The 18,180-nt window shown below is 43.3% G+C and overlaps 2 protein-coding genes across 2 annotated transcripts; one reads left to right on the top strand and one right to left on the bottom strand.

The window, feature by feature from the left end:
• Window positions 1–531: 531 nt before the first annotated feature.
• Window positions 532–2,298, bottom strand: LOC147627082 (pentatricopeptide repeat-containing protein At4g18520, chloroplastic-like). The gene is made up of 5 exons (XM_086815239.1): window positions 1,818–2,298; window positions 1,400–1,707; window positions 1,109–1,291; window positions 820–1,023; window positions 532–750 (listed from the first exon to the last, which is right to left on the bottom strand). The coding sequence occupies exons 1-5, from the start codon at window positions 2,296–2,298 to the stop codon at window positions 532–534; spliced, it is 1,395 nt and encodes a 464-aa protein (XP_086671365.1).
• Window positions 2,299–16,339: 14,041 nt separating this feature from the next.
• LOC147627081 (putative F-box protein At4g22030) lies at window positions 16,340–17,960 on the top strand. Its single transcript, XM_086816152.1, has one exon. It carries the CDS (start codon window positions 16,490–16,492, stop codon window positions 17,852–17,854), a length of 1,365 nt encoding a protein of 454 aa, XP_086672278.1. The 5' UTR covers window positions 16,340–16,489; the 3' UTR covers window positions 17,855–17,960.
• The last annotated feature ends 220 nt before the right edge of the window (window positions 17,961–18,180 follow it).

Here is an 18,180-nt window from a genome sequence, read left to right as displayed (position 1 = left end):
TACATTCTACAGAGAACCCCGGTTCCCTCTGAAAAACTCCTTGCTTATTCTTCCATACCATTTTGAAGCGCCCCCCCCAACTCTGGTTATTTCTGGATCCTGCCAGCAAATCGGGCCTCTCCACACCTTTTTCAGCTGAAAACACGTTTATTCCGTTTTGAAATTCCACACTGCCCTCATTTTTCTCCCATTTTTCTTGGATTGATAAGTATCACATTCTTTATGGCTCCTTTACACCATATCTTTGCTTAGGGGCTGTTCCCATGCATAACATCAAAAAGACTCATTTGGCCTCATTTAACATTTGCTATCCCCGCATTATTTTCACTGCCATCAATACTCATTTAGTCATGACCATGGCCATGACTAATCATACTGCCTTCATGCCCATGCATCTGAGTTCATATGGGATGGTCTGTGAGCTTCTTTCACTACATGGATGTGCCACAGCATGACATCCACCCCCTCTAAACCTGCACATCCTCCGGTATGTGCCACCAAGTTGCTATATAGGCTAATCTTCATTCAAATTTATACTGATTTGCCTTCATCTTTATCAAATTTTGGCACATTATCTTCAGCTTTTTCATCCTCTGAACCCACATTCTCATCAAGGCTTTCCTGACTGGTTGAATTTCCTGTATTGATCATCCTGCTCATAAGAAGCCTATTTTCAAGGGTTGTTAAAACTCCATCTCCATTCTCTTTGCCAGCTAATGCAACTTGCACAAGTGTTGGTTTGGCATCCCCCTAGTTGAAATTCTCACAGCTTTTACTTTCATAAGATACAGTTTGATTGTTCTCAGAGCAGTCCACAACTGTGTTTCTAGATTCCCCATGTGTGTCGAGAATATCTGCAAAAGATAGCATTGCATCGTAGTATTGCCCATCTTGCATGGTTAAGCCAACATCATCCTCGTTCAAACCTTCTAGTGATAATGGGGTTGAACCCCCATTGACATTAACCTTCCCTGTTGTCTCAGAGGCTGGTGCCTTACGCTCAGGGTAGTCCATATCTCTTATCTTTGATATGCCAAGTTTTGAACACCCTGGCTGCACTCTCCAGACTCCCACATTTTGTATACATATTGATAAGGGCAATCCCAACCACTGCATCTAACTCAAAGCCACTAGCCATCAAGCGAGCATGGACTAGCTTGCCTTGGGAAAGGGCAGCTATACTTGAACATGCATTCAAGGCACTAATAAGAGTAACATTATTGGGCATTTGCCCCTCCTGTTGCATTTTGTTCAAAAAGTCCTGCTTGTCCATGTCCATGTTGAGAATATCCTGCAATCATAGTAGTCCATGGCACCACACCTTCTTGTCCTAAACTGTCAAACACTCTTTGAGCTTCCTCAAGAGACCCAAGTTTTGCAAGCATATCAATTAGCATACTACTGACGCATGCATCCACAAATCATAACCACTTTCGACAACATATCCATGAATGAAATTACCCCTATGATCAGCTGATGTACTGGCACAAGCTTTCAAAGCACTAACAAAAATGGTATCCTTTGGCTCCATCCCTTCCCGTAGCATTTGCTCAAAAAGATGGAGAGCCTCCTCACCCCGCCCATGCTGAACATACCCTGCAACCATTGCACTCCATGTCACCCGGTCATGTTTTGGTAGCTTTTCAAACACACTTTGTACATCTGCAGGCCTTCCACATCTGGCATACATGCCAATAAGGATACTCCCTACAAATACATCAGTTTCAAACCCACTCTCAGCTACATAGGCATGAGTAAGCTTGCCCTGCCCCCCTAAACTTGCCATATAGGAACATGCTTTCAAAACACACACGAACGTAATTGCGTTGGCTTCATGCCATGTTGTTGCATTTCTTGAAAGAGAAGGAGAGCCTGGTGACCATGCCCATGCTGAGCGTAACCTCCAATTATTGCATTCCATGTCACCGCACTTGAAATGGGCAATCTCTTAAACACTTTATATGCATCATACAGGCTACCACATATGGCATACATGCTAATAAGGGTATTGAAAACAGTAATGTTTGAGTCATGACCACTCTCAAGTAAGTGTCCATGGACCAGCTTACCCTCATGAAGAGTTTCCATACTTGAACATGCTTTTAAAACAGCAACATACATGTAATTCCCTGGAATTACACTTGTCTGTTGCAATTTGCTGAACAAATGAATCACATTTCCACCATATCCAAGCTTTGCATGTGCTAGAATCACAGCAGCCCATGCTAAGATATTCAGATTCGAAAGCTTAGAGAACACATCATTTGCTTCCGGTAAACTACCACACAACGCATACATTCTAATGAGATTCTAATCAAGTGGCTTCCCAAGAAAGTGTTGAGCTCATATCTTCTTCTCCTTATAAGAGAATGCACTGTTCTGCCAGTATCCAGGTCCCTTTTGTCAATGCACCCTTGTAAGAGATAGTAAAACATAGTGGTAGAAACATGAGAGCTGTGCCCGTCCACTGTCAGGTTGTCCACAGTCCGTATGGCTTCATGAAGACTACCCTGATTACAAAGCTTTTTCAATCCTTCAACAAATTACTGTGGGTTATCATGCTTTGCCATCCTGCATCACATATGAAGCCTAGCCTGCCTTCCCCTTCCACCGATGCCTTGTACTGCTTCAAATCACCATGAGCTTCTTTTCAAAGACTCTAACTGGTTGCAGCCATTAACTGGCACATAGTTTATTCATGTATTATAAATGAGCATTCCATGTGTACATATAATGCCATCATATATGGCTTTCCTGAACAACGAGTAGAGCTTTAATCTCCATGTTCATACACTCAATTCTACAGCATTCTGCATTGGAATTCCTTTTATCCTTCTGATGTTTTGGGCTTTCTCTATGTCGAACCATTCATTCAGATTATCATTGCATACATTTAGCCCTGTTTTTCAAAGAGTTTCTTTCAGATATTCCGACAATTAGAGTACAAAGAAGTGTCCACCTTTTCGGCATTCATAAGTTCTTGAGCATTCTAACTGTTTTGCAACTTGTAGGGAAGACCTCAAGTCAATACAAGCTCCTCACCTTCCTCAGCTATCAAAAAGGTCGAGTGTCGTAAGCCCTTGAGACAAAGGGTTAGCTTCAAGTCACTACAAGCTCCTCTCTATCCTTGGTTATTGGAATAGATGAGTGTCATAGGCCCTTGAAGTGGCAGGAATGGATCAAGTCATTGCAAGCTCCTCTCCTTCCTCAGCTGTCGAGAAGGATGAGTGTCACAAGCCCTTGTTGCCCATTCTACAGTCCTAAGAGAGAACTACAAGTCTATACAAGCTCCTTGTTACCCCCTTCTCTTGAGGTGAACAAGTGTCATAAGCCCTTGTAATCCTTCTTCTTCCCTAATCCACCTGGGTCAAATGGTACCAATGAATCATACAGGCTCTGCTGCCTGTACCCTTAAGGAATACCCTCTAGATCATAGGCCATCAAGGTTTTCTGCCTCATACATATGCTGAAATCATCACATACATAGTTCACGGGGATTTCACCACACTCTCACCCCAGCAATTTCACGTCGGGTTCACCAAAGATGTCGTGATGTGGCGGTGTCGCTGGGAAAGCACGGGACTTGTGGCTGTGAGAGTAGCTTCCAAAATTCTAGGAAGGAAACAGAATAGATAGCTCCTCAAGGAGCATAAGACATTAACATTTTTGTTGACATGTACAAATGCCAATTCACTTCAATTCTCGAAGGTTTGAGATTAGTATCATTCTCCCTTTCTCTTCCTTGGTTACAAGTTCATCATCACACATGCACTCCCAAAATCACACACACAATTACCATCATAATCATAGCACACATACTAGCAGAGAATATCCGAGCTCCGGATCAAGAGGTAGAAATCAGCTCAACAACAAATGCACAGCCTATTGGAGCATACCCCAAAGAAGAGGCTAATCAAAGAGTAGTAGAAAATCTATGAATTGGTTTCACTGCTGAGAAAGATCTTAGATGCTGCATACGATACTAAAGCAGTGCTATGATGATTTAGTTTAAGAAAAGAAGAAAAGAGGATGGCAACAACTCGAACAGATATCTTGGAAATAACCACTTGACCTGCATGTTCCTTTCATCAGATCACAAGCCTCTAGAAGCATTTTGCCAAACCTTAAGTCCTCATCTGTGAGATTGATACCATTGGCTTAGAGAGCTTGGAGTGTAACCCAGTAGCAGTTAAGTGCACAATGCTAATTTCTCAAGTGGAGGCATGATCGTCAAGCTTGTAGCCAAGACAGCAGACGACAAAGCTGATTGGGTTTTCTTAGAACATGTCTGAAGACAGCAAAAACTCGGGGACACTATCTTCTCATGAGTGATGCAGTGTCCAAGAAAAGCAGATTCATACCCACAAAAATCGATTCGTTGTCTTTGTTGACGGCTGACTCCTCTGGCCTTCGCTTCCACGCTTATTTTCCTTCGCTGTCAGCCCGACTTGCCTCAGCTGCAGTTTACCACACGTCAAAAGGCACCCCTTCGTCTTCCGCTCCCGAGGCCCCCCCCCATCCACACACAGCTACTCTCTGTACATTCTACAGAGAACCCTGGTTCCCTCCGAAAAACTCCCTGCTTATTCTTCCATACCATTTTGAAGCGCCCCCCCCCCAACTCTGGTTATTTCTGGATCCTGTCGGCAAATCGGGCCTCTCCACACCTTTTTCAGCTGAAAACACGTTTATTCCGTTTTGAAATTCCACACTGCCCTCATTTTTCTCCCATTTTTCTTGGATTGATAAGTATCACATTCTTTATGGCTCCTTTACACCATATCTTTGCTTAGGGGCTGTTCCCATGCATAACATCAAAAAGACTCATTTGGCCTCATTTAACATTTGCTATCCCCGCATTATTTTCACTGCCATTTAATCAGGACCATGGCCATGACTAATCATACTGCCTTCATGCCCATGCATCTGAGTTCATATGGGATGGTCTGTGAGCTTCTTTCACTACATGGATGTGCCACAGCATGACAACGTGCACTTATAGTAGCCTTGGACACATAGAGAGAGAGTGTCAAGGACTATGAGTTAGGGACTTGAGGCACTGGTCGTGGGCTACCAAGTAAGAGGGAAACTTGGTTTAGGGTCCATATGTGCTAGAGTTATTCACTTGAGGGGAGGTGTTGAAATATGCAAGTGAAGGGCTACCAAGTAAGAGGGAAACTTGGTATAGGGTCCATGTGTGCTAGAGTTATTCACTTGAGGGGAGGTGTTGAAATATGCAAGTGAATGGGTGTGTGCAGGAACAAGCCCTTAGCAAGAGATTGTAAAAGAGAGTCTGTAATTAAGTGGGTAGCAGTGAAAAGGTGAGAGGAATCTCTACTGATGAGAGAATCAAGGGTAGCATGAGTGAATATAGGGGTGTGGGAAGATTCTAGGAAAAGGTGCCCCTAGTAGGAGGTGGCACAAATCAAGGAGAAATCAGTGGGATTAGATGCTTGGCATCTTGTGGATGTACACCCTATAAATTGAGGCATTGGCCTAATGAGAATTTGCTGGTTTTTGAGTATCCATGCCTACATTATCCTATTAGATTAATTGCTCACTAATCTCATCTAATCACTTGCTAATTATGTTGATTCTTGCATTTGATCCACCATAGCTCATCACATTGATGAAAATTTAATAGCATGTAGCAACTTAATGACCTATGTCTCCATGCTTGTCCCTAATTTGCTTAATTTATGTTCTATTGGCTTAGCTCCCTCCTTCAATTTGATCTCATGAACAACATTGGATGTACCCCTCATCTGAGTATAATCCTTAGCAAAAAGCTTGGGGTACCTATCAAGAAATTTTCCATATTTTTCTTTTTCCTCATTGGTTAAATCATCTACATCTACATCAGCTCAGCCTTTGGGACATTAGACTTCATAACTTGAGCACAAGCGGCTTGGTTGTATTGAAAATCATCACACCACAAATATCTGCTTCCAACTCTAACAAACTCTGATCCATTTCTAATTCCTCGTCAATTTCATCGAAGAACCAATAGAATAATCATCATAATTGTCAAAAGAAGTTGAATCACCTCCTCTCTCAGTCTCCAACTTCTCTCCAATATCCAGAATCTTACCTGTTTTTAGATCATATCTTATTCTTTTTCTTTTGGGCCTGTCAACAAACAAATCTATACATCCTCTGTACCAGTCTTGTTTAGAACTTATTGCAATAAGCAAGGGTCTTCCCAAGATGATGGGATATGCCCTAACTCCTATTGGCATGACATGTGCATCAATTACTACCTTTTGTCCAAGTACATTCATCTCCATACCCTCAATCACACCCAAACATTTACCTTTTGAACTATTGGCCATCTAAACATTGACTATGGATTTACCTATCACCTCCAAACCCAAATCACGAACTGCTTTCTCTCTCATAACACACACCCGGGCTCCACCATCTTTATACACCTTGCTTACTTTCCTGCCCTCCTGAATCCAAACATCAACTATAGGTAAAATGTCATACACTTGACTCAGCTGAACCACGTTAGCCTGGGGTGTTTTAACCTTGACTTGTCTGACACTTGCAAGCTTATGCCACTGTCTTCTTATGCCAGAGTTCAACTACAAAAATTGGCCACATCTAATATCTACCTTCCTATGCTTCATGTCTGATAGGAGGCTGTAAGGGGTTCACCCTCGCCCAGCTAAAAGTCTTCCATACCTTTTGTCTCTAGCTCTCCCTTACTTTTTGAACTCTGGCTTCTCCATGGTTGACTTCCCTTTCTCTCACTTCTTCTTGACCCATGCTTCCTTATCACAGCACCTTCTTATTTTGATCTCTGCATCCTAGTCTTTTATTAGCCAACATGTCAGCCTCATCCTCCTCCTCCTCAACAGTTTCAACAAAGGGCCTTGAGGAGGTATCTACCCTTGTAGCGGCCCTTGGTTTCCATTATTCACTTCCCTGTTTTGTTGACTCCTTGTTTCCTTCAGGACTTTGAATAATCAAGTATATGCCTCTTGGCTCCCTCCTTGGCTGAGTACACTATGGAGCTATATTTCCCCTCTCCCTAGAGTTGTAGCACTAAAAGTGCTCCATCCTATTCCTTTGTGGTCTCTCCCCTCTATGGTCTTCAAAACTGGTTTTGAATGACCTACATGGCAAGATTGAGTTTCCCAATCTACTTTGTCATCCTCTAAATCTCCTGATGCAGACCGTCCTAACCCCTATTTGACTCAGCAGAGCAGCCCTTGGAATCTCAACTCGATGATCTCTCTCTACATGAATATCAATAGGTAATGGCTCAACCATATGTCCACAACTACCATGGTCATATCTAGCTGGCAAACCCACCTCCCTTTCTTTTTAGGCCAGCTCTTGTTTTCACACCTCCTTCTTCCATTGTTATGATGTCAGCTTGACTGCCTCAGCAAAGGTATCAGGGTCTTTCAGTTCAACTTTAGCCTTAACCCCATGCAACAACCCTATAAATCTATCCTTCTTTAAGAAATCAGGTGGTATCCCCTAATACCCTCACAATCCTTCTCTAGAATCCTTTAAACATGTTCACAAAAGCAGCAATCTCTTCTTCCTCCCCTTGGTACAACTTACTGAGTTCCTTCCAAAGGTCCTCTGAACTTTTAGTCTTTCCATAATTTCTTCTTGATGAATTTCTCGAGTACTCCCAATTACCCCTCTCCTCCTAACACATCTTCATACCATTTCCTAGCCGCTCCCTCCAGAAGTAGTCCTATCATTTGAGCTTTATACACATTATCATCCCCAATGTTTCTCAATGGTGTCAACTCAACCCTCCTTAGAAACTGAATGACATATTCCCCTTTCTCACCTCTGAAAACATCATATGCAAAATTAGCCCATCAATCTTGAGTTTATCTATAAGTGGTTTCCAACCCATTGATCAAAGTCCTAAGCAAGAGCTTTCTAGTCCTAAGTGGAGGCACTAAAGCATGTGAGGTTGCTGGGTGATGGCCTCTACTACACTACCAACATGCACACAAGAAGAAATTGTATAAGGATCAGAACTATGGGACACTAGGATGCCAGCTCAAAGGGCACCAATCATCTCAGAAACAATCCTCAGACCTCCAACTGACCTAAACGGCGAACACCTCCACACCCTTCAATCCCGCCTGCGGGTTGATACCTCTAACTATCATCCCAGGCCAGATCTAACTCCCAAGACCTCTGATCTTTAGCCTAAATGCCTCAGCTGACTTCCTCTGACAAGTAGCTAACCTGAAACCTTCCCCTGCTCTCTGACACCACAGTTAATCAAATTATGACTATAGTCTGGAACGGATGCCTGCAAACTAATCCCATTCAAAAACATGTCCACCTCACTCCCAAAATATCTTCCAGTGTGAAAACTTCAAATACTTACCCTAGATCTTCATTGAACCTATCAGTTCTCCTTTGTTGACTCCCTATTGACACTAGTCTAACCTAGCTGGCTGTAAACTAATCTGGAAAGACAGACAAAGAATCAGATCTGATATGAGTCTTCCTAGCTCTCTTATTTTCCTCTAGGTGCAGCTAACCTCAATCCTTTTACCCCTAAACCTCATTGATCAATTTCCTTATGATTTGCGGACCTTCTTTTGATACTGATCTTGATGGGTAGTACTGATTCAACTAATTGAGACAGACTCGGCCGACTCGCTTGCCTTAACTGAATTAGGAACTTTCTCTTACTTGTCCGCCAACTCACCCTAACACATAGGCTACTCTAATTTCATAGAGATATGACACCAAAGACTCTTTGCCATATCCACAGCATCTCATTGGTCTGATTGAACTGGTTTCTGACAACTGACGACCGACACTGACTCAACTAGATCATACTTCCTTAGCTCTGAGTCCTCTCACACCTCTAGTCCCTCAAAACACTAAAACCACACAAGATTTCACCACCACTAAAAACATTGAACTAACTCACAGCTGACTCTGAATGTCCAAACAGCCCACAAATACGATGCTCTAATTGCTGGCAGACACTGATCGCGACCTACTGACTTCTGTTAGTCTTCTAACTGTCAGACTTATGTCAAAACTACTTCCACTGTGAATCCAAAAATATTATAACACTTCTACCTCACTAGTTGATCACTCTTAATGCATAGCCAACTATAGCTTACACCCCTCTGATCCTTTTTGGCAAAGAATCCTCTCACAAACTAAAGATGATTGATTCAGCTATGAGTCAGCTCTGACTCCCAAAACATCAGACATACATTCATAGTTGTTCTATCTCAACAAAATCAATCAAAATAACTCCAACCAAGCTCCATATCACAAATTCTCATCATAGATTGAAGCTTTGAACTCTCAGTTCTCTTCACGAAAACAAAGACATAGTTTGTCTCAACACCCCTGAGACATGGGTTCAAATATATCAAAAGAACACACCAAAACTTGAGGATCCTTCATTGGTAGACCCCAACAACTACTCTCCCTAAGCATCATCTTCATCCAACAACTACTCTCCCTAAGCATCATCTTCACCCACAAATTCACACTGCAATGAATTAGCAACCACCACAAACTCCAGGTCTTTCCAAATAGATGCGAATCAACACTCATCTGACCTTCGACAGCAACTATAATTGAACAAAAATTGGACTAAGCCATGTCTCTAATAGAGTCACCACACAAAAATCAATGGAAACTACCTCCTATTTGATTCTCTGGTCCACTGCACATCCTCTTCTCTGGCTTATCCAATTTCACCTATGTCGCACTGAATTTTACTTCTTCAAACTTTGAAAACTATAAGACCTTCGTCTATAGGTAGTCTCTTCACTGTAGTCACTTCACACACTCTCTTCACTCACTCTTCACTCCCTTGCTTCTCTCTTATGTGCTCCTTTTTTCTGTCCTCTTGAAAATCCTCTCAATTCCTCTTCATAAGCTCGCTGCCACTTCACCTCCTTCCAGAAGGTTTTGTTGCCCGCTTCCTTTGTTCACCCATACACTTTCCATTTTGGTTTTTTGCACCTGCACTTATTCACTTGGTTTTGCCACATGTCATTTTTTCCACCTAGGATCCTCTATACATCATCATATATATATTTCATTTATCCATGCATCATGTTTGATCGTTGCTCTGGATCCCTCTCACAATGCCTAGAGAGGTGTTTACTTAAAAAATGCAAGCATTCTTCAAGCTGACATGATCACACTAAAAAAGGAAATGGGCACATGTTACAACACCAATAATACTCACATAGAAATGTCATAGGACACATTTATACCATGCTACCAAGCTAGTGCATAGAAGCTTTCTTCTTGATAGTCATGTTACCCAATTTTGCATGATCTGTATGCTTTTTATCGGTGATTCTTTTAAACAAACTCGTGATTTTTTTTAAAACACGCACACTAAAATGACAATGTGTATGTTATTTTTCTCAAGGAACTTGATTTTTGGTGGGAACCCTTGCCAGTCAAAAATAAATCCATCCACTTCTTCTCCTGAGTGACTTTGCCCTACATTACAAGGTAATGACCAAGTAGATGGTAGTGTTATTAGGCAAGAGGTAAAGGAGAAAAATTAAACTAACCTACTCCTCGAGTAAAATTTGTGTCTCTATTAGAATGAGAATCATGGTTTTTTAATGTTGAGATATCGAGCTCATCTAGTGAGGCGGTGGACCACTGATTCCCCGCTTGGGGGATAGGCCCCACACTTATACCACTGGCATGGTTGGTGAGATCATGGGTGATATGCGGCTAGTGGGATGACAGGCTGTGTGACAACCATTCTAGAGACTGGCATAGTTATAGTGCCAGCTCATTTAGTTGGGTTCACACTATAGAGAACCCTAGTATGTATTTGGTTGAGTACCTTTTCATAGTGTGTACTCTTATCTTTGTATATGGTGTGTTGAGTGTTGTGTGAAGAAGAAGAAGAAGATTTTCAGCCTCTCACCTTGTGTGTTCTCTTTTAGGGTTTTGTGATGAGTGTGTGTGTGCTTTGCAAGAGCTCAAGCTCTCTTCTCCCCTGCATCTTTTCATTTAAGGCTTCAACTCTTCAAAGTTTAAATAGTGACGTGACTTGTTCATACTCCAAGAGACTTTCTCTAATGGGACTGAGTACGCCAGGCTCATTCAACATTGACATTCATTAGGTCCCTAGACTTATAAAGCAGGCCAACGGCATTGTCCACCACACAAAATCAAGGCCTTCTCTTTCTCTCTCTCCTTCATCAGTTCTCCTCAGATCAACAAGAAACAATCTCTTCTTCCTCCCCTTCATACGGCCTACTGAGTTCCAAAGTTCCTCAAGACTTTCACTTTTCCCATACTTTATTCTCAATGCATTTCTCAAGTACTCCCAATTACCCCTCTGCTCCTCTCTTAACACATCTTCATACCATTCCATGGTCGCGCTCCCTCCAGAAGTACTCGTATTATTTGAGCTTTATATGCATCATCATCCCTATTGTTTCTCAATGCTGTCAACTGAACCCTCCTCAAGAACTGAGTGAAATCTTCCCCTCTCTTACCTCTAAAAACATCATATACAAAATCAGCCAATCGGTCTTGAGTTGATCTACAAGTGGTTTCCAACCCGTTGATTAAAGTCCTAAGCAAGAGCTTTTTGGTCCTCTTAGTGGGGGCACCAAAGCATGTGAGGTTGGTGGGTGATGGCCTCTATTATAGCACTAGAAATCACACAAGAAGAAAATGTATAAGGATTAGAACTAGGGGACACTAGGATCCCAGCTCAAAGGGCACCAATCATCTTGGAACCAATCTTCAAACCTCCAACAACTGACCGAAATGGAAACCTCTACATCCTTCAATCCAGCATGGCTAATACATCTAATTTTCCTCCCAGATTAGATCTAACTCCCAAGACCTTTGATCTTCAACCTAAATGCCTAAGGTGACTTCCTATAATAAGGAGCTAATGCGAAACCTTCCCAGTTGACACATAACTGATTAAATTTTGACCATAGCCTAGAACGGATGCCTGCAACCAATCCCAATTAAACCGGATCTTCATTGAACCTGTCAATTCTCCTTTCTTGACTCCCTGTTAACACTAGTCTGATCTAGCTCAGGGCTCTAAACAAATCCGAAAGACTGACACAGAATATGAACCGATATGAGTCCTCCTAACTCTCTTATTGTCCTCCACGTTCATCTAACCTCAATCCTTCAACCCCTAAACCTTACTGATCACTTTCCTTATGCTCCGTGGACCTTTTGCTACTAACACCAATCGAACTGATCTTGACGGGTACTGATTCAGTTGATTGAGATAGACCCAGCCGACTCAGTTGTCTTAACTGAATCAAGACCTTTCTCTTACTTGTCATGCTGAATCAAGACCTTTCTCTTACTTGTCATGCTGACCCACCCTAGCCTCTAGGCTTCTCTAATTTCATAGAGATATGACACCAAAGACTCTTTATTGTCAGGGGCATAGTTGACTCACAGCTGACTGGTTTGATTGAACTAATTTTTGACAACTAACTATTGATAGTTAACTCAACTAGCTCAGACTCTCAGTCCTCTCACACCTCTAGTCCCTCCAAACACTCAAACCACATAAGAATTCACCCCTAAAGACATTAATCTGCCTGCTGACTTCTATTATCCTTTTGACTGTCAAAATTAGCTCAAAACTACTATCCCTTGAATCCAAAAAGATTATAACAACTCTTCTACCTCACGAGGCGATCACTCTTGATGCACAACTGACTATAGCTAACACTCCTCTGATCCTTTCTGAAAAAGAATCCTCTCAAACTGAAGATGACTGATTCAGCTATGAGTCAGCTCTGACTTCTAGAGCATCATAGATACATTCGTAGTTGTTCTATCTCAACAAAATCAATCAAAATGACTCCAAGCGAGCTCCATATCACAAATCCTCATCAATCACAACACAGATTCAAGCTTTGAACTCTTAGCTCTCCTCACGAAAACAAAGACAAACTTTGTCTCGACGCCCCTTAGACATGGGTTCAAATATATCAGGAGAACACACTAAAACTTGAGGATCCTTCACCCGACAGACCCAAGAAACTACTCTCCCTAAGCATCAACTTCACCCACAAGTTCACACTGCAATGAATCAACAACCACAAACTCTAGGTCTTCCCAAATAGATGCAAATCAGCACGCAGTTGACGCTCGCCCCGACGGCAGCTACAATAATTGAACAAAAATTGGACTAAGTCATGTCTCTAACAGAGTCACCACACGGAAATCAACGGAAACCAGCTCTTATCTAATTCTCTGGTCCACGATGCATCCTCTACTCTGGCTTATCCAATTTGACCTATGCTGCACTGAATTTCACTTCTTCAACCTTCGAAAACTGTAAGACCTCCTTCTGTAGGTAGTCTCTTCACTATAGTGACTTCACACACTCTCTTCACTCTCTTGCTTCTCTTTTTCTGTCCTCTTGAAAATCCTCTCAATTCCCCTTCATAGGCTCGTCGCCGTCGCTCGCCTCCTTCCAGAAGGTTGTGCTGCCCACTTCCTTTGTTTACCCATACACTTCCCATTTTGGTTTTTTTCACCTCCGTTTATTCACTTGGTTGCCACATTTAATTTTTTCTACCTAGGATCCTCTATACATCATCGTACATACATTTCATTTATCCAGGCATCATGTTTGATGCTCTGGATCCCGCTCGAAACATCCTAGAGGTGTTTACTTAAAAAATGCAAGCATTCTTCAAGCTGACATGATCACACCAAAAAAGGAAATGGGCACACATTACAACATCAATAAAACTCACATAGAAATGTCATAGGACACATTTATACCATGCTACCAAGCTAGTGCATGGAGGCTTTCTTTTTGACAGTCATGTTACCCGAATTTGCCTGATCTGGATGCTTTTTATCAGTGATTCTTTTACACAAACTCATGATTTAAAAAAAAACAAACACGCACACTTAAATGAAGATGTGTATGCTATTTTTCTCAAGAAACTTGATTTTTGGTGGGCACCTAACCTACTCCTCTAGTCAAATTTGTGTCTCTATAATCATGTTTTTTTCAACTCTTCAAAGTTCAAACAATGCTACCGCCGTGACTTGTTCATACTCCAAGAAACTTTCTCCATACTCCAAGAAACTTTCTCTAATGGGACTGAGTACGCCGGGCTCAGTCAACGTTAACATTCATTAGGTCCCATGACTTATTATAAAGCAGGCCAACGGCGGCAGGCACAACTACAAACAAAACATTTGCCCGCGATCTCTCAAGGCCTTCTCTCTCTCTCTCTGTCTGTGTGTCTGTGTCTCTCTCTCCTTCATCAGCTCTCCTCGGATCAACAAGAAACCACCAATTCCAACCTCCTTGATACTGCAACCTCGACGGTACATGGCCTGATTGAACTAATTTATGTGACAACAACTGACTATTAATAGTTAACTCAACTAGATCAGACTCTAAGTCCTCTCACACCTCTAGTCCCTCCAAACACTCAAACCACATAAGAATTCACCCCTAAAGACATTAATTTGATTACAATCAACTTATAGCTAACTCTAAATGTCCAAATAGCCCACAAATCTGATGGTCTGGCTGACTACTGCCTGCTGACTTCTGTCAGTCTTTTGACTATCAAAATTAGCTCAAAACTACTTCCCTTGAATCCAAAAAGATTACAACAACTCTTCTACCTCACAAGCTGATCACTCTTGATGCAAAACTGACTGTAGCTAACACCCCTCTAATCCTTTCACTCTTGATGCAAAACTGACTGTAGCTAACACCCCTCTAATCCTTTTTGAAAAAGAATCCTCTCAACTGAAGATGACTGATTCAGCTATGAGTCAGCTCTGACTTCCAGAACATCACAGATACATTCGTAGTTGTTCTATCTCAACTGAAGATGACTGATTCAGCTATGAGTCAGCTCTGACTTCCAGAACATCACAGATACATTCGTAGTTGTTCTATCTCAACAAAATCAATCAAAATGACTCCAACCAAGCTCCATATATCCTCATCAATCACAACACAGATTCAAGCTTTAAACTCTTAGCTCTCTTCACGAACAAAGACAAACTTTGTCTCAATGCCCCTGCTGACATGGGTTCAAATATATCAGGAGAACACACTAAAACTTTGTCTCAATGCCCCTGAGACATGGGTTCAAATATATCAGGAGAACACACTAAAACTTGAGGATCCTTCACCCAGCAGACCCAAGAAACTACTCTCCCTAAGCATCAACTTCACCCACAAGTTCACACTGTAATGAATTAACAACCACAAACTCTAGGTCTTCCCAAACAGATGCAAATCAGCACTCAGCTTGCTGCTGACGCTCGCCCGACAACAGCTACAATAATTGAACAAAAGTTGGACTAAGTCATGTCTCTAACAGAGTCGCCACACGGAAATCAACGAAAACGAGCTCCTATCTTAATCTCTGGTCCACGACGTATCCTCTGCTCTGGCTTATCCAATTTGACCTATGCTACACTGAATTTCACTTGTTCAACCTTCGAAAACTGTAAGACCTCCTTCTGTAGGTAGTCTCTTCACTATAGTCACTTCACACACTCTCTTCACTCTCTTGCTTCTCTTTTTCTGTCCTCTTGAAAATCCTCTCAATTCCCCTTCATAGGCTCGTCTCCGTCCCTCGCCTTTTTCCAGAAGGTTGTGCTGCCCACTTCCTTTGTTCACCCATACACTTCCCATTTTGGTTTTTTTCACCTGCGCTTATTCACTTGGTTGCCACATGTAATTTTTTCTACCTGGGATCCTCTATACATCATCGTACATACATTTCATTTATCCATGCATCATGTTTGATGCTCTGGATCCCGCTCGGAACATCCTAGAGGTGTTTACTTAAAAAATGCAAGCATTCTTCAAGTTGACATGATCACACCAAAAAAGGAAATGGGCACACATTACAACATCAATAAAACTCACATAGAAATGTCATAGGATACATTTATACGATGCTACCAAGCTAGTGCATGGAGGTTTTCTTTTTGATAGTCATGTTACCCGAATTTGCATGATCTGGATGCTTTTTATCGGTGATTCTTTTAAACAAACTCATGATTTTTATTTTAAAAAAAAACAAACAAACACGCACACAATGTGTGTGTTATTTTTCTCAAGAAACTTGATTTTTGGTGGGCACCTAACCTACTCCTCCAGTCAAATTTGTGTCTCTATAATCATGTTTTTTTCAACTCTTCAAAGTTCAAACAATGCTACCGCCGTGACTTGTTCATACTCCAAGAAACTTTCTCTAATGTGACTGGGGCTCAGTCAACGTTAACATTCATAGGTTCCAATGACTTATTATAAAGCAGGCCAACGGCAGCAGGCACAACTACAAACAAAACATTTGCCCGCGATCTCTCAAGGCCTTCTCTCTCTCTCTCTCTCTCTCTCTCTCTCTCTCTGTGTCTGTGTCTCTCTCTCCTTCATCAGCTCTCCTCGGATCAACAAGAAACCACCAATTCCAACCTCCTTGATACTGCAAAGTACCAACCTCGACGGTACATGGCCTTGCGTAATCTAGGCGCAGCCACCAGCAGCACCATCTCCTCCCCAGCTCTAAGTGCTAGGCGGCTGCAGCTCGATTACAGAAGCAGCTGCACCTCTAGTCGCGGGAGTAGGTCCGCTGAGAGCCTCCCCCCATCAACTGGCCGCTCATCCTTCGCGCGGTCTGCAGAGTATGCCCAGCAAGAGCTGCTGCAAAATCATCATGCGAGAACTACGTCCTCTTCTTCGCCGCAGCGGCCCTTGTATACATCGATGAGGGCCGACCCTCCCGGTTTCTGGGACACCCACAAGGGCCTACGCAAAGCCGAGGAGGATCATGAGGATCTCTTCCTTGTGGCGGAGCTGCGGCTGCTGGCTAATGCGGCCGGTGACAGAGCCGAGTTGCACGCCATCTTGGCTCAGCAGCGCGACAACTGGAACAAGCTCTTCCAGCGCACGCTCACCGTGGCCACCATGACGGCGTGCGTGCTGGGCGGCCTGGACGGGCAGGCCCACAGCCTGAGCCTGAGCTTGCCGGCGCTGCTGCTCAATGCCGGCTGCGCGGCCATGATGGCCGTCATCAACCAGTTCCAGCCGTCGCAACTGGCAGAGGAGCAGCGCACCGCCGCCCGCCTCTTTCGCAAGCTGGCCAGCGACGTGGACTACGCGCTGCAGGTGGCCCCCCATCTCAGGCAACACACCCCGTCGCTGCTGCGGGACTCTCGGCGCCGGCTCGAGGCTCTCGACAAGGCTTACCCCATGCCCCTCACACCCGGCGGCCTAGAGAAATTCCCCGCCAAAGTGGTCCCTCCTGTGCTTGTAGCGCCCGCCGACGTCTGTCGTTACACGGAGTCGTCCATACCCGTCAACGACCGAACCACTGCATCCAACGGCTGGGATGGACAAGCCAGCAGCGATCTGGAGCAAGTGGCCAACCTGCTCCGCGCTTCCGATATCAAGACTTACACCAGCTGGGCGCAGAATCTGGTCACTGTCAACAAGTCTCTGGCGGTGGTGGCGCCAATATTTGCTGCATCGGCCGCCGTCCTAAACGGCTTGAGCAGCATGGGGCTCGGCATCAGTAACCTGGGCGTCTTTGCAGCGGTGTGCAGTGTGCTCGCCGCCTTCGCTGGAAGCTTCTCGCACGACATGCAACTCGGCATGGTATTCGAGCTGTACCGCAGCGCTGCAGGCTACTACGCGGCCATCGAGGCGTCCATTCAGGAGACTCTCCGTGCACCATTGGAGCAGCGAGAGAACGGCGTGCTCTTCCGCGAGCGGGTGGCATACCAATTGGGCCGCTCCACTGCTGCATTCTCCGAAGACGACCACTCTAGTCCCATGGTGCCCGCAGATTCCAAGGCAGCAGGCACTCTCTTTTGATGGAAGTAGCAAGCTCTCTATGTGTGCCTTTGTGTGGTGACGTTACCTTATCCATGCCTTTGCACCATTCTAAATATGTATATACCTTATAGAAATTTATCGTTTATCGTTGCCTTTGCTCGTTAACAAGAGCTTTAGAACTTGACATATGAGAATAGAGTCTTCTAATACCTTGTCTTATGATTGAAATCATCTAATCATCCCCAAGCTTTATCTCCTCTTACTCGTACTGTGACTCTTCTCTCTTTCTAAGGTCTATGGCAAAATAGCATTCTCTTACAGGGCTACGGCATACTATTGTTTCTCTAAAAGAAAAGCTATGGAGT

Source organism: Cibotium barometz, chromosome 21, assembly GCF_041138505.1.
Source record: "Cibotium barometz isolate CiBa-2024 chromosome 21, ASM4113850v1, whole genome shotgun sequence".
Taxonomy (NCBI): Eukaryota; Viridiplantae; Streptophyta; class Polypodiopsida; order Cyatheales; family Cibotiaceae; genus Cibotium; species Cibotium barometz.
The sequence above is the reverse complement of the archived record's forward strand: the minus strand, read 5'-3'. Positions and strand labels throughout refer to the sequence as shown.